Source organism: Oratosquilla oratoria, chromosome 40 (genome assembly GCF_046742065.1).
Source record: "Oratosquilla oratoria isolate Oo_2021 chromosome 40, ASM4674206v1, whole genome shotgun sequence".
Lineage (NCBI taxonomy): Eukaryota > Metazoa > Arthropoda > Malacostraca > Stomatopoda > Squillidae > Oratosquilla > Oratosquilla oratoria.
The window spans coordinates 26,641,713-26,664,018 of NC_134816.1; the positions used below are offsets into that span (position 1 = coordinate 26,641,713).

Below are 22,306 nucleotides of genomic sequence, written 5' to 3' on the forward strand. Positions count from 1 at the left end.
CCTTTTATTCATTTCTTTGTCTACCGATTTCATGTTGTACACACACTTGCTCTTCATAATCTGTCTCTTTCTTTCCCTGTTCCTACTCCTCCTCCTCGTCCTCCCTCTCCATCGTCTTCCTGCTTTTCTTCTTCCACTTCCTCCACCTCCTCCTCCACCTCCACCAGTCGCCAGAACCTCGAACAGGTCGACGGAAGAAGCAGCCTTCCCTCCCTCCCTCCCTCCCTGCCTTCCTCCCTCTGGACCTCATACGACGTGACGTCGTATCGCCTGTGCCCTTGACTGTCATAGTCTTCTCTGTAAGACGCCGGCAAGCGCACGCAGGCTCGTGAGGCCAACTCCTACAGAAGGTGGAACTCTACCGCCTTCAGGAAGGAGGAGATACTCAAGCAACAGGCCAACTCCCTCTCCCACGTCCTCCTCGACATTTGGTCTCCGTTCTCTCGATCTCCAACTCACGGAATTGATACTCAAGTCGTGGATCTTTGGAGACGTATACATTGGCAACAGGAGATGGGGGTGTTTGTGAGATTTCGAATTTTGACTTCCCCCCTCCCCCTTCCTCGCTCCCCCCCCAAAAAAAAAATACACCCTCAGTGTGCGATCGAAGGAGCTTTGTGGCTTCACCTGGAAGTGAATGAAGTTGTTGGTCATCTTTTTTTGATCTGCTTGACACCTGGGTATCAATACTATATTTTCTTATTTGTTGAACACACTTGCGATTCCGTGACAGACAGATAGACAGACAGGCAGACAGACAGATACACACACACACACACACGCGCACACACACACACACACACACACACACACACACACACACACACACACACACACACACACACACACACACACACACACACACACACACACACACACACACACACACACACACACATACAGGAGCCTTATGTCCAAGAGACGGTGCCTAGAGGATGTCAATAATGTGCTGAGACCAACAGGAGTTGCCAAGATTAAAAGAAAAAATAAATTCCTTTTCCAAGGTAAGTAGGCAGGGATGCCCCCTCGCCTTCCGAGAGCCAGGGCGCGTCCACATCTGTGTTACCAACATGTCGTAAACATTGACGCCAAAGTTCCATTCCTTCACTTAAGGGTGTAAACCCACTGGACCTGTTTCTTAATGTTTGTTTCATGTTCGTGACACCTGTATCGTGTTCGTCACATGTTGGGAACACAGGTGTGGACGCACACTGAGATTTGTGTTTGTTATATGTTAGATGCACATCTATGGATACGTCCTGAAGTTGGTGTTTGCTTCATGTTGGAGACAGATATGGACGGACCCAGAGTATGTGAGTGTTCAAATATTTCTGCTATATCGGCCCACACGAAATAGGATATCTATATTAACGTTTTATTTTAGAACACCAAAGAAAATACCGTAGATTGCTTCGACAAGATTGAAGGCCAAGTTTTTACGAGTTTATTTATTTTTTTTTTTTTTTTTGTAATTTAATCAATCGTTTGTGATGATAGAAGGGCCTTATAAATCCTCAGTGATAGAGGGAATAATATTAGGGATTGTTGAGTTTATGTTTGTGTCTATAGCTGTCTTGCCTCACCGTTTGAAAGAATTTTGTTGTTGTTTTGTCGTTGTTGTTGTTTATGTTGTTTTGTTGTTTATGTTTATGTTGTTGTTGTTGTTGTTGTTGTTGTTGTTGTTGTTGTTGTTGTTGCTGTTGTCGATGGCGGTTGGGACAAACCTTGCGGGTTGTTTGATCCACAATTCACGGTCTGGTCCACTAAATATGGTTCACTAATTGTGGTCCACGCTCTGATCACGGGACCTCATGGTCTCTTGCAATATATGCGGTGCGGTATACACATGGTCCGCATGTCCACATGTGAACCGTGTTTTTTGAAATGCGTGACGTCATACATGTATCTTGGTCCACAGGAACTGGTCCATGTCTGTCCATGTCCAATTTGCTCGTTTATTATTCGCGTTTGATTTACCTTTGTGTTTTTCTTATCTGTTGGTGCATATATCTCTTGTGTTTATTTGAGTTTTTTTCAAAATCTATGGACGTGTGGTGTGTTTTCTTATTCGTATTCTGAGTAAACGTTTGTTATGTTGATTTTGTGTTTATGATCATTTACGTGTTTTTTAATAGTGTTTACTAACAAAATGTTGTGTGTTTTTTTTAATCTTCGTTTGTGTTTGAGTTTTTGTTATTTAATTTACGTTTGCTTTATTCTTATCTATACGTTTTTCATGTTATCTATGCTTTTGTGTTTTTTCTACCGATTAGTGTTTATGTTTGTGATTTTATTTAACTTTGCGTAAGTTTATGTCTATGGGTGTATCTTTATATGTTTATTGTTTTTTTTTATTATTCTAAAGCTAATTCCCAATTAGCTTGTGTGTTTGGGGTGTGTATAAAGTACATGTATCACATTATAAGTTGATGGCGGTTCGAACCCAGCCACCGGCGAGTTGGACCAAGGGCATGGTTCACTCAGTTCCACGTCACAAAGTCCTCTATAAGGGTCACCGTCCTAGCCCCCTGACAGGGGGGAATTGGTGACGTTTGTCTTGGTCATTGTTTTAGAAGTATTTAGATTCTTCCCCGCTCTCTACTATGCAGTGTATCATTGTGGAAGCTAGGAAGGAAGCGCTGGTAAAACGCACTCCAGAAAAATATCAATAACAGTAACAACAACGTGGTTGTTAGGAGAGAAACGCTTGTAAATTACATTCCACAACATGAACAAGAACTGGAATAAGAAGAGGAAGAAGAAGAAGGAGAAAAAGAAGAAGAAGAGGAGGAAGAATAAATAGAAAGAAGAAGAAGAAGAAGAAGAAGAAGAAGAAGAAGAAAAGAAGAAACACAACAATAATAACAACAACAACGACGACGACGACAACAACAACATCATGGAAGTCATTTGTTTATGTGTTTGTTTTCTAGTCAACTCGACGTTGCTCTCTAAGAGGTCATTCGCGCACGAACGCACGCACGCACGCACACCCACATGCTTACTGGAGTGGAGTGAGGTGGAGAGTAGTGGAGTCGCTTGGCTTTCAACCGGAACAACAGAAGAGAAGGAAAAATCCCACTCGGTACTGAGGAGAGTAACCCTCGTTATGTTCTGCTGTTGATATTGGAACAAGACTTCTCTTCTTCCTTTTCCTTCCAGTATTCCATGGACCTCCTCCCTCTCCAGTCGTCCTCCACCTCCTCTTCTTCCTCTTCCTCCTCCTCCTCCTCTTGCCCTTCCTCCTCCTCTTACTCTTCCTCTTGGTTACCGTTTCCCCCACCACCTTCATTCTTCTTTAACATATCACCACCTCTCTCTCTCTCTCTCTCTCTCTCTCTCTCTCTCTCTCTCTCTCTCTCTCTCCTTTCTACCTCCCACATTCCTCGGTTAGTGAGGGCCAACTATGGGAGATATAGGAAGAAGAGGATGAAGAAAGGAACAAGAGAAAGAGAAGAAGAAAAAGAAAAAGAAGAAAGAGGAGGAGGAGGAGAAGGAAGAGGAGGAGGAGGAGGCGGCATAACTCTTGCTCGCTATTCAGGTCAACGCCAGACAGTTTCATTCGGCTGAGGGGCAAATCCACGGAAAGAGAGAGAGAGGCAGAAGCCACCAGTACCGTTTCGGTTATGAGATGTAGGTGCCCGCAGCCCCGTTATCCCAGATGACGTCATCTTCCTCTGGATGTTCCGGAGAAACTTTCACCTCTCCTCGTCTCCCCTCTCCTCTCCTCTCCTCTCTTCTCCTTTCTTCTCCTCCCCTCTCCTCTCCTCTCCTCCCCTCTCCTCTCCTCCCCTCTCCTCTCAACTCCTCCCCTTTCCTCCCTATCTCGGCCAAGCTCTACTTTGAGTCTCCGTTCTGACATGTCCCTACTTCCCTAAAGTCCCTTCGCTGGAACAGACTTGAACTGTCTCATTACCCCCAGATCACAGAAAGACAAAAATATTCTACCATGACCTCGATCATGCGACTCGACACGTAAAGAAAACAACTGAAGACTACTAAAGGCAATTTCGATTAAAAAAGAATTAAAAAAAATATATATAGCTACTTCAACAGGTACTTAGATAGTAATCCAGCTGTTTCGATGGCGTGGTCTATTCATGTTGGTCTTGATCTCTCTTCGTGTGGAACTTGCGAAGCCAGAGTGACAGCTTTCTCTTTTGTTATGAGTGTTAATTGGTCACAGAGAGAGAGAGAAATAGAGAGAGCGAGTGAGAGAGAAAGAGATTATGAACAGTTTACTGATCTTACACTACCCGTGTCCGACGCTTAAAATCGAGCTGAAGACCAACAGAATTCGAGCTTTCTAACAACCCCGTCTACTTACCAAAGGTGGTGACACACTAGGCATTTATCGCTAGCATGATTTTGCTGAATCGTTTGAGTAGAAACCACTTTGGTTACGATCTTTTGTTTTTCAAATTTCCGAATATCAAATTACTTTTGCGTCATATAGTGAGAAGCTGAATGACGAACTATTTTAGAAGTTAAACCTTGAATGTGAATGTTAGACACGTTGTTGAGAAGTTCTTACGGAAGTCTAGAATTTTCAAACCGAAGTCGTTTCTTCTCAAGCGAAATAGCAAAAGCAAGTAGCAAAAACAAATAGCAAAAACAAGTAGCAAAAGCAAGTAGCAATAGCAAGTAACATGCTAACCTAGTGTGCCGCCACTTTAAGATCCCGACCTGAACTCCAGACCTCTGTAACCTGAATACCTTCCTGCCGAAGGGTGAAGTGTTCTTCGTCATTAGTGGTGTCCCACGAACTATTTGAGGGTTGCTCTCCACCACCTTCAGGAATCCCTCAACTGAAAAATAATGTATCTGAAAAAAAATTCATTCTTAGTTATCGCCTTAAAATTCTATTTATTATTTTTTCTAAATGGGGGGGGGGCAAGGCTTTCATTGTGGTTTGGGTATTATAAGTACTACTTGGTTGGCTTTAGGTGATCTTATTTGTCTAAGGGAATATCCCTTTCCTCCCTCTCCTCCTGCTCCTCTTTAGTTAATTTTGTTTCAAAATTTCGGGAAGACGCCGTGGATTTTTTTTTTTTTTTTTTTTTTTTTTTTTTTTTTTCATTTACCCTGCACCCTTCACCCACCCCTTTATGAACGAAGGGACTGACCGAAAGCTTCCTTCGGGAGCTCAGACATGACCTTCTTCTGTCAAAGAGCTGAGATAAGTCGACGCGGAGTGAGTCATCTACCAAGAGCCCTCTTAGAATCTTAGACAGTCAAGCAGGTTCTCTTTTTGCGGTCAGAGCTAGAGTTCACGCATACTTCAAGGTGTGTGTGTGTGTGTGTGTGTGTGTGTGTGTGTGTGTGTGTGTGTGTGTGTGTGTGTGTGTGTGTGTGTGTGTGTGTGTGTGTGTGTGTGTTTAAGCTCCAATTAGGAGACAATGAATGTGCCGTTGACTGAAGGAGAAACTCCATGCACGTATGATAAACGATTGAAATTTATTTTTTCTACCAAGTCTTAGTAATTAGATGTTTTAAGAAAAAATGACGTTACAAATGTTCATATAGGTGTGTACACACACACACACACGCACACATACATATATATATATATTTATTTGTGTGTGTGTGTGATTTTATATACGAGACTTCATAAAATGTGCAGCGTCATGTCGACATAAAAGAATGTTTCATCTATACGAAACAATGGTCATCAATGCACACAATAAAATCAAAAGCGTACACCTCCACGTCACTTGCCATGACATTTACGTGATGCAACACGAAGCTGCCTACGTGATGCCATACCACGTATCTGTTGGAGCCTAACTTTGGGCTTGCAGGTCATAGTTTCTGGGTCAGAGAGACGCGTGGCAAGGAAGATCAACACAAACGTCATCGTCGTCGTCGTTGTATCAGTGAGTAGGATGAATGAGTACTGGATACAACGCCCAGGCTGGCTGGCAAATATCTTGTCGAGGTTTCACGTTGTGTTTCTTTTTAGTGACTTCTTGCTTATTACTGGTGACTAAGTGAGTTAGATTTTGGCAAATGTCGCCAGCAGTAACTAAGAGATTAATTCCGTAAACAATGTCGACATTATTTTGGATAATGGTATAATGGTTGCTCATATTGCAGATGTATTACAAATATTATATAACTAACTGCCATTAAGTATAGATCACGTGACCAATTAAATTGGACGTCCCCAAGCCTTTGGTCCCTACCCTCTCTGTCCTCAGGTCAATAAGATCGGGTGATTGTGGGTATATATATATATATATATATATATATATATATATATATATATATATATATATATATATATATATATATATATATATATATCAACCACAATTCACTTTAATTCTAACCCATCAACATCGAGAGACTTGAGGAGGCCAACATACAGAAATTGAAACGTAGTGCAGCCAAGGACTCAAACCTGCGCTAGCACGTGACAAGTGTTAGTGACCTAACCGATTGCGCCATCAAGAGATATCGCAGTGCATAGGACATGTAGTTTAGTGACTTCACCCCCTCCCCCTCCCCCCCTCCCCCGCCTCCGATCCTCATAGTCACTCTTGGTCGAAACTGTCGCCCCTCATTGTCGCCTTTAGTGGTTGTTTTAAGAGAGGATTAGATAACTTTATGGATAGGAATGACAGGTGGTAAGGGACATGGAACTGCCTAGTGTATGCCTTATGGTCTCTAGCAGTTTCTCTCATTTTTATTTTCTCATGTTCTTATGCCTTTATCGCCAGATGAATTTGTCCGTTTCTGAATAGTTTCAACGCCTTACCAAGGGAAACTTGATGTACAATGACTCCACATCAAGTCGAGATTAAATGGAACACTGTGGGCGAGCCAAGCAGCAGGTTTTTTGGGGTGCTTACAGCAACCCTTCCCCCCCCCAAAAAAAAAAAAATACTAAAGGCATTCCAGAAGGCGCTCATCGTAGTCTTGATAATGGCAGACTGCCTTTACCTCGGAATTGGCCGAATAATATTCGTCTCTTTTGTCAGGAGGTGAATTGTATCGCTTACTGGCTGCCTCTGAGGAGGAGGAAGAGGAGGAGAAGGAGCAGGAGGAGTAGGAGGAGGAGGAGGAACCTTCTTCAGACACAGAGACACCCGGAGACGTCGGTGCCTTGCCTACTCGCCGGCGTCTTCCGGCCGATGTCGCGACGTTCCCAGGGCCTGGAGACCCGAGAGGTCGTCGGCTCCAGGCCCTCCCTGAACCTCTACATCCGGGAGGACGACCCTCGGCTGAATAAAATCGTCCAGTGATAACGGGTACAAGCTCTACGAACTGCACCTTCGAGTTCGTGGTGGTGCAAGGAAGGCTGCCCGTCTTCTTCGGATTATTCTTTGTTCTTCGAGTAAGATCAGTGAGGATACCAGTCGTTCTTTTGCTGAAACAGGGCCTCTCCAGCCCTTACTCTCTGGTGGCTGAAGCTGTCTGACAACAGCTAGAGATCAGTGGATGTGTTAAGCTCTTTGACGCTATGGCAGGGAAGTCTTTGAAGTCGTTGTCTTCATCGCGGTTTTTCGTAATCCAAAGGGAAAAAAATTCTCTTCGAGGACGAATCTGGCGTCATCGAACTCGCGACCTGCGACCGTATCCTCAAGCGTTAAACGATCTGGGGGCTCCAGAAATGCCTGGGAAATATCGACCGTATTCTCTTCTAGCATAAGGCTGATTGTTCGTTGTCGTGGAATGTGGTATGGTGTCTGGGTCTGAAGTTTTGTTTAAGAATATAACCCTTAGTGTTTCTCAGTCGGTGACCTAGAAGGCCCCTTTTGGGGGTCCTTGTGGAGTCCCCAAAGACTCCACAGGGGGATGGATGTAGACTGAAGCCTAAGTATGTAATTAATATCGAATAGTTCTATTCTTCTTTGAGATCATTCGTAGGAGGTCGAGAGACGTTGTATAACAAGAGGTTTTCCAAGTTCGCAGGAGTTCGACAAACGGAAAGAAAGACCTTTGCCTGAAGAACTGCTGGAACCAGCTGTTGCCATCTGCCAGGGGGTCTTGTAGACGACACACCTTTCCTGCACTTTCTTCATTACCGCTGGGAGAGTCCATTGCCCCAGACGCCACCAACACCACCACCTCCACCACCACCACCACTGCCACTACTACCAGCAGCTACATTAACCCGCCCCAGCGTTGTTCGGTCATAATGTTGCAGGTTGCCCTACACACACACACACACACACACACACACACACACACACACACACACACACACACACACACACACACACACACACACACACACACACACACACACACACACACACACACGCACACACAATGTATGTGGGTTATGGGGTCAGATCGACGACGCACTTTCGAATACAACGGAGCCTTGGCTTTCCTTCTGTCTGTCTGTCTGTCAGTGTCTGTATGTCTGGCTGTCTGGCTCCCTTTCTGTATGTCTGTCTCTCTGTTTTCCCTCTCCCTTCATGTACCCACAGGAAGACCTCAGTCATCATATACCCACACACACTCATATATATATATATATTATGTGTGTGTGTGTGTGTGTGTGTGTGTGTGTGTGTGTGTGTGTGTGTGTGTGTGTGTGTGTGTGTGTGTGTGTGTGTGTGTGTGTGTGTGTGTGTGTGTGTGTGTGTGTGTGTGTGTGTGTGTGTGTGAGTGTGTGTGTTTGTGTGTGACCTAATTGCATTGTACAGGAAGTGAATTATACTCGTGAATTCCCGTATTTGTCTTCATTGATCAAACGTAGCCTCAGAGTATTTCTGGATGGAGGAGGGTGCGTGTATGTATGTGTGTATTTTTGTCAGTTCATTCTATTCACACACAAAAAAGACACCGCGTGACTGCTGTCCGTAGGGGTGTTACCGGTAGTTAGCTTAAGGAATAGTCGAAGCTGATGAAGAGAGATCCTGAGCCCAGTCCGGAGACCGAATACCAGCCCCTCGGGGCTGCATCTCCTGATAGAGGGAGCTGAGGGGTTGAAGATTGCCACATGGAAGCAGGTACCCGTCATTGGTCCGTAATCTACAATATTTTTTATTTCTTCTTCATTTGTAGGTGAAATTCTACTGAAGATGTTGGCCCGAGGCAATGATAGACATTTCTATCGTTAGTTACTTTGCAGGCAAATATTTGCTTTGTAATTCTACATTTTCTTTAAATTTCCAGTTCCTCTTCATTTTAACCTTTCCTTCTCGTGCTCGTATGTCATTCTCAATATATATTTTCCCCTGTTGCCTAATCTCACTTGATCTTTTAATTTCAAGTTGGTTTTTAACGGAATTTAGCCTAATCTACTGCTCAATGTTTGGATTAGAAAGATTGTCTCCTTAGCTTCTTACTTTTTATATCTTTTCTTTGCTTCCATGATAATTTTATTTTTTTATTTTGGGTTGTTTGGCTATGCTGGGGTGCTAAGAGAAGAAAATCGCATTCTAGTCCATCCGCTACACTTGATTTTTTTGTCGGAAGATGTGACAGCCAATCAGAAACTAAAACCGGAGAAAGGGGAGGAGCTAAATTTTGTTAACACTATAAACAAGGTCCAGTAAGGTAGTCAGCTGTTCAGTGGCAGCAGCAACATCAGAAGAAACAGCTGACTTGCAGTTACCTGCTCCAAAACAGCTGTAGCGGTATGGGTGAGTAGGTCGAAGCCGTAAGTCCCGTTACACACGACATGACGTCATATCGTCTTCCTTCCCCATGTGGCTATCGTCTTCCTCATCCACAGAATAAACATCTCCTGTTCTTCTTAATAGACTGGTTATTCTACTCTTTGGTGCTATAAAGAGGGATTATTCTTAAGCCCCCTTGCCTCTCTCCTCATCTCCCGTCCAAAACACCAATCTTCCTCGCCTCTGTCGTTCTCAATAGCCCCATTTCTCTTACAAAAATATCATAGGTATTTTGTGATAATTTTCTTTAGCCGTATATTCGTCGTTTTCTCTTTTAATTTGCATACACACATAAATACACGCATATGTATATATATCGTGCATATTTGGAGGAGAATTTAATTTCAGTGTTGAATATCGTGGTGGTCTGAAAACAAAATGGGTGGTGGAGAATGCAGACTACGGTGGCGACGACGACGAAGTATCCATTCTCTTGGTTTCTCCAACTTTCCTTCCCGGTTGCCTCCTCCCACGTGTCCCACTTGCCTGCCAAACAGGCCCGCTTTCTCCAACTCTCTCTCTCTGATTGGAGAGGGAGAGAGAGCGAGAGAAAACGTGTGCAGAAGGCAGAGAGATGAAGAGAAGGAGGAGGAGGAGGAGGAGGAGGAGGAGAAAGGGGGTGTGGAGAGAGAGGTTCATGTGGTGCCAATCTGAGCCAAGGGGGACCGATATAAAGGCCAAACAGTCGGAATATAGGTCAGACTTCCTCACAGGTTTGCCCCGTGTACAGGACCTCGCTCCATCCCTCCTCGCCATTTCCTCGGTTCGACATATTTTCATGTCTAAGTGAGAGCTCGCCCTCCTCTGTACCCGGGAAAGAGCTCAGTCAGGTTCGAGAACAGAAAGCCAGGAACGAGTGCTGCTGGTAGAGAAGGAAGAGGAGGAGGAGGAGGAGGAGGGGAGAGAGAGGTAGAAGTAGGTCGCTCTCGCTGCGCGGGTGTGGTCATTGTGGTGTGGTCGGGGTGCAAGGCGTCCCACCAAGTCAGTTGAGCCGCGGCTGGTGGAAGGAACGGTCGCGTCTCCTCTCGTTCCCGCCTACGCCACATCAACCCTCGGTCGTACAGTTTTAGCCTCTGCCTCTGGGATACCGCCATCGATCCTCACACCTTGAGGGACTCTACCGCCTTCTGATGTGAGTGGATGTTTGTGTTTACGTGTATAGTTCTCTACTCCACCCGCGCTGGCGAAACTCAACTTCCTTCAGGTTGCAACGGACGTGAGCGACTGCACTCCGGCCGCTCGTTTTGAACCGGACAACCGTTTCTGATCGAAGAACAGACTTGTTCTTTAGTATCTACCTGAGTGACCGTGAATGCAGATGCCTCGTCTCCTTCTTTGTGCTTTTTCTTCTTCACCCGTCGTCTTGTTCTGAGCGCGTGAGAGACTTGGAAACGGCAGTAAAGAGCAACCCAATACCCAGTAGAGCAACGTTCATCTTACCATATGGTGTCTGTGTGCGTTAAACCTGGACATTTCGTGGTGATTTCAGTGACGTCAGTGTGGTGATCGGGATGTTTACGATTAAAAAATCATCACTGATCGATCTTGAAACTCTGACTTCAGTCTCTTATCTCTTTAGCTTTGATTTATTTTGTTGATCTGCAACCGCAAGCAACGCTTGACAGACTTGCAAAAAAAGAGATACTGAGAATGGGCGTTGTTGTTTTTTCTTCAAATTTTGTCGTCTTTCTTTTTGCAGAATCGCGAAACTCAAAAGACCAACGTCCACTGGCTAACAGCGAGAACGTGGAAGAAGAGAGATCGGAAGCCATGATGCCTACTTACCAATTGACGTGACGTGGCTGATGGTAGAACAATAACAATGACGACGTTGTAGTTGCGACTCGCCTCCCCCTAGTCCACTTCGAGATCGAGGGGAGGGGGAGGAGGAGATGGCAAAGGGCAGACCTCCTTCGCCGATCTGGAGATCCTCGAAGACGACGTTCAGGGGCCGGAGGAGGAGGTACGTGGTGGTCTTGTGTCCACCTACAGGAAGAAGAAGTCTTCAGTGACATCGATACACCCGAAGAGCGAATCAACGCCCGTTCTAGGTCCAGCTAGGGCGTGCAGGTAACAGGTATGGAGAGGAAGAGAGAGAGAGAGTTGGGTGTAGCTGTTTATCATTGCCCATTTGTTGTGTTAATCCCTACCTGCAGTGCCCCTCCACCTTTACCTTTATCTCTTTGTACCTGCCATCACAAATCCCGCCACTGACCCTTATGCGTGCATGTCTGAGTATGAGGAACTAACGGCTAACTTGTTCCAGTGACAAACTTCGTAGATTTTATTCCATCGTCAGGTAAGGTGTTACCGTTTCGAACCTTTCCCGTCAACAACCCAATGACGTAATTTGTAGATTTTATTTTGTTTGATGCCAGATGAGTTCACCCAGGTGGTCCTCGAACTGGACAAGAAGGAGTCTGGCCCTTCAGTTCTGTGACTCTTGTAGGTTCTCGCCTGGCCAACGGCTCCGGGGGAATGCTCAAATCGGCCTCTTGTCTGGTACAGTGGTTTTCATTCAGTTGAGGTGCAGCGGCCGTGGGAGCAGGAGGTTCCTTTCCTGGCTTCTCCTCTCCTGGTCGAGGATCACCTTGAACCTGGCGAGATGACGCATTTTGCTCGCCTTCTCTCAGGATGCAACCCCCAGTACAGCGTTCCTTAACCTCAGCACCCCAAATAGCCAGGTCTAGGTCATGTGATAGCTGCTATACCGCCTGGTGACAGAGTCAGCCTTGCTACATGCAGAAGAAGAGCAGATATTCAAGCATCCCACCCTAGATATGAACCCCTAACACCCCAGGTTATGGAGCACTGTTGTAGAGTGAAGGGGCGAAATTCACCCGCTGGGGCATTCCCAGTTTCAATTTCGTCGGTTTTCTTGATCATGACTTCGCTGTAAACGGTGAGGGAAAAAAAACTCGACAATCTGTTAACCTTCTCTCTGGTTTTGCCCGATTCTTCGCTCCCCCCCCCTAAAAAAAAGGGCCGTTGGACAGGTTTAATTATTCAGACTGCCTAAAGCGATCGTCCAGAGCTGTTGCAGCTGCTCTATCGTGTTCAGTTTACAGACTTCTTGGTGATCGGCCGTAGCAGTCGACTTGATTTTGACGCTTAGTGATCACTCGTCACCAACAGTTACACCGAGTCGTTCTTTGTTGTTGAAATTGACTTTGATTTGTCATTTACTCACGGTAAATCGTGAAACTGTTGTACATCTCCGGTAATAAAACGAAATTGTCGTTGATAGCGACATCACGTCGTCATACTCTGTCGGTTGTGACATCAAGTCGTCGTTGTCGGTAATGACGTCATGTCGTGAGGTGGCGTCGACGTCATCGACGATTATATATATATGTATGTCGTTGTAGAAGTGGAACTGTCAAATGCCAAATACATATCCAATTCAAGTTAAATACTTTAATCTCACACACACCGGAAGATTTTACTCAGATCAAGCTAGGAACTTATCCTAGAGAACCTAGGTTTTCCTCGGATAAGGAATTCGCTCAAGAAATGGCGTTAGGTCAGGTTGATCGTTGGGCCATTATTGCTCAAGATTTGGATAATCTGACCATGATGGCGACACATACACACAACAGCATTATGCATTTATTGATATATTTATTGTTTTTATCCATTTTATTGCTTACCTGTAGGCGGCGTTGTAGAAGGAACATGCTTGGACGGTTAGCGAAAAAAAAAAACGTTTCCTTTGCATTGTTATATTAATTTTCTTCTCTTTTTCACGTGCGTCTTCATCCTCTTCATCGTTGTCGTCCTACTGACGAATAAGAAGTTCCTGAAGGGAGTTGTCTTCCGACAGTCGTTCCAGGGCATGATTCAGGTATAGATGTCTTTGTGTTCTTTCACGCGCACCTGTTCTTGTAGGGGCTAGCGTTCGCACGTGGGAGGAGGAGCGATTGTCTGTCTGTCTGTCTGTCTGTGGAGGGTATTTGTGTTTGTGAACACAGCCGAGGGTGGTTATAGGGAAAGGAAGATTATTTTACATAAGGTATAAGGCCTTCGTAGCGTGTCTGTGATGGAATATTTTGGGGAATGTATACGTAAAGGAATGGGTGTCCGAGGTGTAGGGGAGGGGGGACCGGGGGAGTGGGGGGCGAAGAGGCGTGAGACGGAGGGATCGGTAGGTGGACGCGGAGGGGGAGAGGGAAGAGGTAAAAAGTTGTATGAGAGTTGTGAGGATCCGGACGCCAAATCAGTCTTTGCTCAGCCCTATTTGAAATCAGTCCGTGGATGGGGGAGATTTCTCTAGCAGAGGCTAAATCCGCGAGGATGCTCACTCTGATATACTGTACATGGATGCATACACGCATGCCCACCTTTGGATTTCTTTTGTCTCTTTCTCGTCGTTTTACGTAAGCTCTCTCCCTCCCTCCCGTCTCCTCCCGCCCTGCTTCCTTCTCCATCCGATCACACAAGAATGACAGAGCGAGTTGGCTGTTCTATAGTTCTGCGTATTTGTGTTGTCTTGGAGAGGTTCTCTCCCTCCTCCTCCTCCTCCTCCTCCCTTGCTTTCGACCAAATGAAGCGTCACAAAGGCAGTAGAAGAGACGCCTACGCCCCTGCCACCTGCCCCTGCCCCGTGCTTAACCTGTTCCGCCTGGCCTCCGCTCGTGCAGTTCATCCCGTTCCGCACGCGCACGCGCGCACACACACACATACGCACGCACGCACGCACACGCACTGATCCTTCAATATTAAAAACAGGTAAATTTCGGAAATACACACACAATACACTTGCACACACAATTGAAAAAGTGACTACATACGTGACAGAATTGTCCGTATAGCAAATGCACCAGTTCACGGAAAAGGATTAAGTCCATTTTAAAACAATAAAGGAATTTAAATCTTCTGGCTCATGCATTGCCAAACTTCCCGTACCTGCTTGCACGCAGGCTGTGGCAACTCCTGCAGGCTGTGCGAGAGAGAGAGCGTTCCGCATGAGTGGTTCAGGCTTTTGGGTTTTTGTGCGACAAAGCTTTACGTGCGTTGAACGTTTGCTCTGCCTGACCGCAGTCGACACGTCCAGCTTCGTTCTCTCCCCCACGTCACCGCCTTATAAATTCACATTTGAAATCGGTGAAGGATGAAAAAGACAAACCGATAGTACCGGCAGAATTTACGAGCACAAAATTAGTATAAATAGTTGAAGGAATACAGAGAAAAAGGTGGGGGAAATTAGTCACGTTTTGAATTAACTCTGCGTCGTTGATGTCGTCGGTCATTGTTTTTGTTTTCCGACGCCGATGACCCGCCGCGTCGCCGCGCTCACATGGTTTCCAATGGCATTGCTTTGATTCTAATATCTTGCGTGTTGCAGCGGTGTGCGACGCTGGCCAGAGTGTGGGTCTTAGTGGAGACAGTGGGAGTGTGCGGTGGAGGGCCCTACTGGCCTGCTAAGTCCCAAGTTTTGGCCAGCCACCGCAGCCCCCACACCTTCCCGCCACCCGTGTCTCCCCACCCGGTCTCCCGACTCTCCAGGCCCCACTTCTTGCACCCACAACACATCGGTCAGCCAGCCCTGCCTCGGACCCTGACAGCAACCGCACGCCCAGTGACGGCTGCACTTGCACGCACGTGTTCACTCTTTCAACCCCCACTTTTTATTTTCTCTCTCCCTCTTGTCCCCCCCACCTCCCATACCCACCACTTCCACCTGTCACAACGTAGGGTGTGGGGCGTCTTGTCGACTTTAAACCAACTCAGTTCCTTGACGCTCTCTGTTACTGTTATCTTGCCACCTTGACTTTGAAGACGACTTCCTGTGTTCTCTCGAGAGAAGCTGGAAGACCGACGTTTGCCCCATTCGCGCGCGGTGCCTTACATTGGTCGACGACTCGACGCTCCGCTCGTCCATCAGCCGAGGGCATGAGGGGGCAATGACCCGCCGGAGACTCACGGCGGCGCCCGAAACCCTTTGTCGTGTGCACGAGCGGCCGCCACCGACGCCGCCGCAGCAGCAGCAGCAACAGCAGCAGCCACCATCTCATCCCTCCCCATCCCCCTCCCCACCTCCTCCTCTTACGACTCCTCCACATATCCCTTGACATCCCCACTTTGACGACGTAACGCAGACTTCCAAGGTAAGGCACAGGTCTCATTCAAATGACCAGACAAGATGATGATGACAAAGATGTCTCTCACTTCGATTGGGGCTTTTGGCGCCCTAACGGCAACAACGGCAAGACTTCCAACTAGTGGTGGACCGTCTGACAACTCTTCTTGTGACACATGCCCTATCTAAACGATTGCTGATGCAAACTTGGGGTTTCTAAGTGGCATCCCTTGCAACATTCGGAGTGCAATGCCCTTGGAAATCCCAAATATGTACAGCCTTGCGACAAGGACCAACATCTCCTTAAACAAATGACCAACCACCATCTCATCTTGCTCTTCTGTCAACTCCATCCTGCTGACCGACGATGACGACGACGACGACAACCGTCTCACGCACGCCGCCACTGCTGCCATCTACAGAACGGCGACGCAAACTCAACCATCTGGGCTGGCCGATAGACGGGTCGGGTAAGTTTTTGTTCCGCAGAACTTGTAGGGCTCTAGTGGAACCTGGTATCTAAAGCATATTTGATCTCACTCCTGGACCCTTGCCTTCTCTGTTTTCTCGTGCTAGACTTACCTTTGTATCTTAATTACGCTAATGCATTTTTGACAAATCCCGCTAGCACCCCCAACTAATCTGCTAACGCTGTTATTTTTCAATTATTCAATTTCGAATTCAGAGAAAGATGCCCTATGAATAATAAGTTTCACCAATACTGTTATTTCAGAAATTAGTTTTGAAGTACCGACAGTTATGACTGCGTAAAACAATTATAGTTACGAAGATTCCAATAATAATGGTAATCGGATGATTTATCATTAGTATATTGATCTTACAAAATAAAATTCTCCATTTTCAAACCTATAGACTTTTGCGAGGACAAGTATCTCAAATCTGACTAGCTTGACTATATATGGGTAGGCCACATTCATATTGTTTGAATGTATTCAGTCATTTTCATCTGTTTTCGCTTGGAGACCCCCCAAAAAACTTTTGCATTTATGTTCTGTGCTTGATTGCGGTAGCCGATGTGTTCTATGACATTTGTAGAACATGTTTTTCCTGAATGAGTAAAATAGCAGGTGTCATGTAGGTCCTCGTGACTTGGTCAGCCATTGTATATAGTCCCCATCATTGCCATACATTCCCTCGAATTTTTATGCGTATCGGAGGGCAGGATGGAACTTCTATATGTCGAGTAACTGTTAAATCAGTACTCGAAATGTCATAAGTTTGGAGAACTGAAACTATGTGCGATTAGGAGTAGAATGTTGTCTGTACACACGATAGTAAGACTGGTACTCGAACTCACGCACGGTGAGTTCAACACTCCAGCATCACTTATGCAGTTTAAATTTGTGATTTCATTTTTCGATGTGGTCTTCCTTTGAGCAGTGTTGTACTGACAAATTGACCGAAGGCACTCTGGTAAGTCCCCATCCTGACTTTGATTTAGGTAACGGGCTTACTTCTCATTTCCTCAGTCACAATCTCGGATTTTTTAGACAGATATAAGTAATTATTTAAAAAATGGAACAGTTATATGACGTAAATCTAAAAAAAAAAAAAAACGACAAATAAAAAAATTGTACCCCATCTTCCAAAGAAAAATGAGAAAGACAATTAGATCACCTGCTATTTTCTCTTCTTCTATTGAAGCCTTATAATTAAAAGTCTACTTCTAGCTATTGCTTGCTATTCTGCATCACACTAAAATTATTATTACTAAACTGCATCATATTTTGCAAATGCACCTTACAGTTATTCTAAAATATTCTGTTGTGGTAAAAATTGTGACTAACTGTAATGTTAAGGTCCTTTTAACTGGAACTGTATTATTACAAAACTGGTGACAGCTGCTGTCTGAGGTTATGGCCCCAACCTAATAACAGGTGTAGCTGGGTTGAGGAAAAGTGGACAAAGGAAATAAAGAAAAATAAAAAATAAAATAAAAATAAATAGAAAATAAAGAGATAAAAAAGTTACATATATATATATATATATATATATATATATATATATATATATATATATATATATATATATATATATATAAATTGAGTAAATAAAAAAAAGATTAATCAATAAGATTGGTATGGGCCAATCCATACCCACATTCATGACATTGTGTAGCTTTGAAAATGTGGCTGGTATTATCAGGTCCTCGTAGCCTCCTATTGTTATTTTTGAAGATGTGCTGTTACCTTTTTTCATAATACATTTCCCAGGTGACACTTTCCTTAGTTAACATTTTAACAAAATGCCACAACATGTTCTGTTGACATGGTTCACTCTCATTCATTTGTGCAACTTTTCTCATATATGCGCCTTCCTTGCCCTTCTCTATGAATATTCCATTCATAACACTCATTACTACATTTCCTCTTCAAATATGTTCCATTTGCAGTAATACCCTTGCCACAGTGATAAACTGAAAAGTTATTTTAGGAAAGGCCATACAATATCATTCAGGTGAAGGGTTATACCTAAAATGAAGATTTTTGATTGCTCAAGACAACCTCCCTCAAGAATGGCTCATCCCTTAGCTGAAATAATATTGGTTTTGTCTTAACAAATTTGCTTCCTTTATATACAATGTCCACTTTGAATGGATCCTGCCCTCCTCCCCCCATCCCAAAAGTTTCCCCCCCGAGTTTTCCAGATCCACAGATTCAGGCGTAATTCCCCGTCCAAAGGACCGTTTGCTGCTTTACCCTGAAGAGTAACTGCTAAGAGAAGGATGGATACCATGGAACTACGGGAGAGGTACTTTTAAGTACACATGAAGGACTTGTACACCTTTCAAGAAAATCTGAGGAGAACCTGAAAGCATTTTGAAAGGACCTGGATGTCAGGACGTAAAGGCACTCTGTTAGGGCTCGCAAGCACTCCAAGAACACGTATCAGCAGTTGGGGAGGACCTAAGGGCGCTCCCACTGGACTTGATGGTACTCTGTGAAGATCCCAAGGGACTCAGAAATAATCTACAACTCTAAAAATGTTCCTGGAGGACCTGATATCAGTTCCTGAGGATACCAGAGCACTTCAATGCACTCTCCTGGGCAGCTGAGTTGCTACATCATGATCTATCATCTTCAGTAGTAGATTCTTATCAACTACTGAGAAAAGGAATAAATGCAACTCCCCTTGATTTCATCACCTACTGCCTAGTGTAGGCCTCATGGTCTCTTGAAGTCTCCATTCTTATGCTGAAGGGAGTTTCACAACTATACCCTCAACATGTGGAGTTGTGCTAATTTCTGCCATTTTACTCATATAGACTTTATATCAAATCATTTTTTATTTAGCTTTGTAATTGATATACAAGAAAAGTGTTGTGTATGCAATGAAATACTTGGACGGTATTTGCCTTTTTATTATTATCTTCCTCGCAACAAAATGCACAGTGCTAGAAATAGACAAATGAAGAATCAACCATGAGAATGTGCCATTCAATCCTGTAATTCAGGATACACTTGCTTAGAGAAGTATGGCACCACAGAACAGTGAGGTGTCTCCCTGTGTAAGGCAATGGTGGCGTGTGATATTAACAGCTGGGAAAGGACAGGAGAGCTTGGAAAAGTGTTAATGAAGCATCCCTATCATATGTTTATTTCAACCTGGCACTGATTTAATAAAGAAATTTTTTATTAACTCAATAAATGTATGGAGCTACACAAATTACCGAAAATAAAATTAGGTAATGAAAATGGTAATTGAATGAAATCGAGATTAACAAACCAACTATCAGGTAATGTATGGGAAAAAATCTTTGCCAGGTTAAAATAATTAGAACATATCTAAAGTGTTCATTACACAGAAGGATTTCACTGAAGGTGTCAGATATCACAGTAGGGGAACTTACAACTGTTGGTCCTGTGGGACATTGCTCAAAGAGGGACTCTCTGCTGCTCACTTCCATTGCCTATGAAAACCCTCATCCCCATCTGAAGGTGTAGCCTGAAGGGTCTGAAGCTTGGTCTTCTCACTCACCCCAAGATCTCTTACAACTATTTTCCTCCATTTTTTTTTTTTTTTTTCTTTCTTCATACAAGGAGTGCTGACAAATGGTGACTACTTCCTCTTCCCAATCCTCCATCTCCTCCTACTTGGTGACACAATAGACCCACACTTCAACACAGATAACAGGCCATATCTTCCCAGAGACCTGCGAGAGGATCTAAGGACTATTGCTGGCTACTGTGGAGCTATGAGTTTTGTGTGAGTGAAAGTTCAAGCAATACTTTTACAGTACAGTGAACTACTAACACTGTTTATGTTTCCTGAGCAGGTGTGAACTATGAACACTAATTCTGGTCTTATATATTCTCTACTGGTAATAAAACGTAGCTGTATTTAACCAGTCATTTAATTCTTAGTTTCCCCACAGCAGCTGCAAACATTTTGCCCACACACCTCTCCAGGAAGAAATACTGGACTACCATCCATTGACTGTGTTTGGGGACAGGAACATTCACTGGTTCTCAGCTCTCCTCAAGTGAAAATAATGGGGGGGGGGGAACAGTTGAAGGTATGAGAGAGCGAGAAAGAGCTCTTGGGCTCAATTGGTAGAACAAGTGTCTGGCCTTCAAAGGCTTCATCTCTGGGTGAAGCTGCTTTGGAGACAGCAGAGAGATATTGTCTCCAATGTCCCACAGAACCACCATGTGCTGGTGCCCATCACTGGTCTCCATGAATCTCGGTAGCAGTAATGCTGCTATGACAAACAAACTTTAGTGTTTGACTACACAACTAACTACAGGCAAACCTTATTACATGATTAAAGTGCATTCCTGAAGACTCAATCAATCTGTTACCCAGATCTCTCAGCCCATAGATCACTTAAAGAAGGGATTTGATGGAATTCTCTGGTGTAAGGGATTCTAGGACAGTGTAAGATAATGTGTTCTGTATCAGTTTTGTGATTGCATCTGGGGCATTTGGTGTCTGGTGCCAGACTGTTTCTGTGTTGGTACTGAGTTACTGCTGTGTGAGGACCTGATTCTGGTATGCTAGTGTCACTTTCTGCATTTTGCGAAGGATTTCTATTCTCGGTTAATGTTGGGGAATACTAGATGAAGTACTGGATTTGCTGACCTAGTTAGCCACACTTGTTTTGTGATCTGTGACTGGATGCATTATGGGGTTCTGTGGTTGAGAAGTATGCTAGGAGGGGTTAATTTCTGGTATAATAGCTCAATTAGTAGAGCAGTGGGTTACTGAACAAATGACCCTCTTGAGTTATGTGATGCAACAGTAGGTTTGAGGAATACTACCTAGAACACTGACATTCATTTTCATGAACTGCTCTATGGGGAGGATTTTGGTTTCTGAGAGCAGATGTTCAATTGGAGTTGTTTTGGTTAAGCCAGTTATTATTTTTGGGCAATGTTTTGTGGCATCTGTAAGTTTACTTTTTCTTTTTTATATTTCTATAGAACTGATGGTAAAGTAAACATTATAACAAGAGTGTAATAGAGATGGGTGGGAGTGAAATTATGCCTTTCGACTTTGGCTACCTCTCTTGTGAGGGAGAAAAAGCCCTTGGTATATGTATGCAATAGAAATCCTCTCCCTGGCACGATCAACTACACAATATATATTTACAAAAAATAACTTAAGAAATAATAAGATGGGTATAACAGGTACGTGTTTTATGGTGTGTGTTGCACTCGCTAAATCTGATCTGATCTGAGGTGTGATCCCTTTGTCCCATACTATCCCCAAATCAGGACAAAGCAAAAGACAACACGAGATGTTGTGGAGAGTAGGATCTCATATCAAGGAGGGTGTCATCTTAGCCCTACATGTAAAAATTTATGGGGCAACAAGACAATTAGACGTCACTGGTAACTGTTGGAATCAAACGTGAATGATGGCCAGAATCAATTTTTCAATCAGTACATGTGAAAGGGATGCTGAATAAGACATTAGATGGTACAAAATAGTGATTAGGGGACAAAAATAATGGCAATGCATTCTTTGGATGTCATGAATAAAGATTAAAGACTCGGACATTTTTATTGTTTTCTCTCGCAAAGTTTAGAAGTTTTGACTTGACTATTTATCCCACTTGAAAGGGAACTTAAGGTCTTTGTATATGCAGGTATTAGCCATTTTGAAAATACCAAATAACTGGGATGAGATAGGATTAGATGAGCAAAATGGAAGGATTGGAAAGGATCACAGAAACAAAAATTCATTGTTGCAACACTCGTAAACAAACATTAGGTGATAGCTCATACAGTGAACAATGACATAACAAGGTTTGCCTGTATATGGTCCATCCATTAGAATAACCTCTGTACATTTTCTCAACAGATACACCGTACGAAAATTAACTATAAAGTATACCCTAAAGGTTTGGGGTTTGTAAGACTACCACCTATGTATTCCCTGTTGTAAGAGGCATTGAAGGGATTGGGACTGTTGAAAGTTAGCAATCTCACCTCCTGAAAGAAAATTTACTTGAGACGCATGAGTGAAGGATCACCACAGATTTTTAGTCCTTCTCCCATGACAAGTCACCTTGTTTGGTGGTTGGTGGCTCATAAATTAAGAGATTAACAATTATGACTACCTG

At 44.0% G+C, this 22,306-nt stretch overlaps 1 protein-coding gene and 1 long non-coding RNA gene across 3 annotated transcripts in view; one reads left to right on the plus strand and one right to left on the minus strand.

Moving 5' to 3' along the window:
- LOC143020720 (uncharacterized) overlaps positions 1 to 22,306 on the minus strand; it is a 134,007-nt gene that overhangs the window by 87,447 nt on the left and 24,254 nt on the right. The window lies entirely within an intron of this gene.
- On the plus strand, positions 10,603 to 22,185 carry LOC143020718 (uncharacterized). Of its 2 annotated transcripts, none has more exons than XR_012965925.1 (3): positions 10,603 to 10,770; positions 11,338 to 11,708; positions 14,983 to 22,185. XR_012965925.1 is itself a non-coding variant. In XM_076177405.1 (3 exons), the coding sequence occupies exons 2-3, from the start codon at positions 13,474 to 13,476 to the stop codon at positions 15,406 to 15,408; spliced, it is 435 nt and encodes a 144-aa protein (XP_076033520.1). In that variant the 5' UTR covers positions 10,603 to 10,770; positions 11,338 to 13,473; the 3' UTR covers positions 15,409 to 22,185. The 2 variants fall into 2 exon arrangements, 1 of the variants encoding a protein (XP_076033520.1); XM_076177405.1 differs by having other exon boundaries at positions 11,338 to 13,482.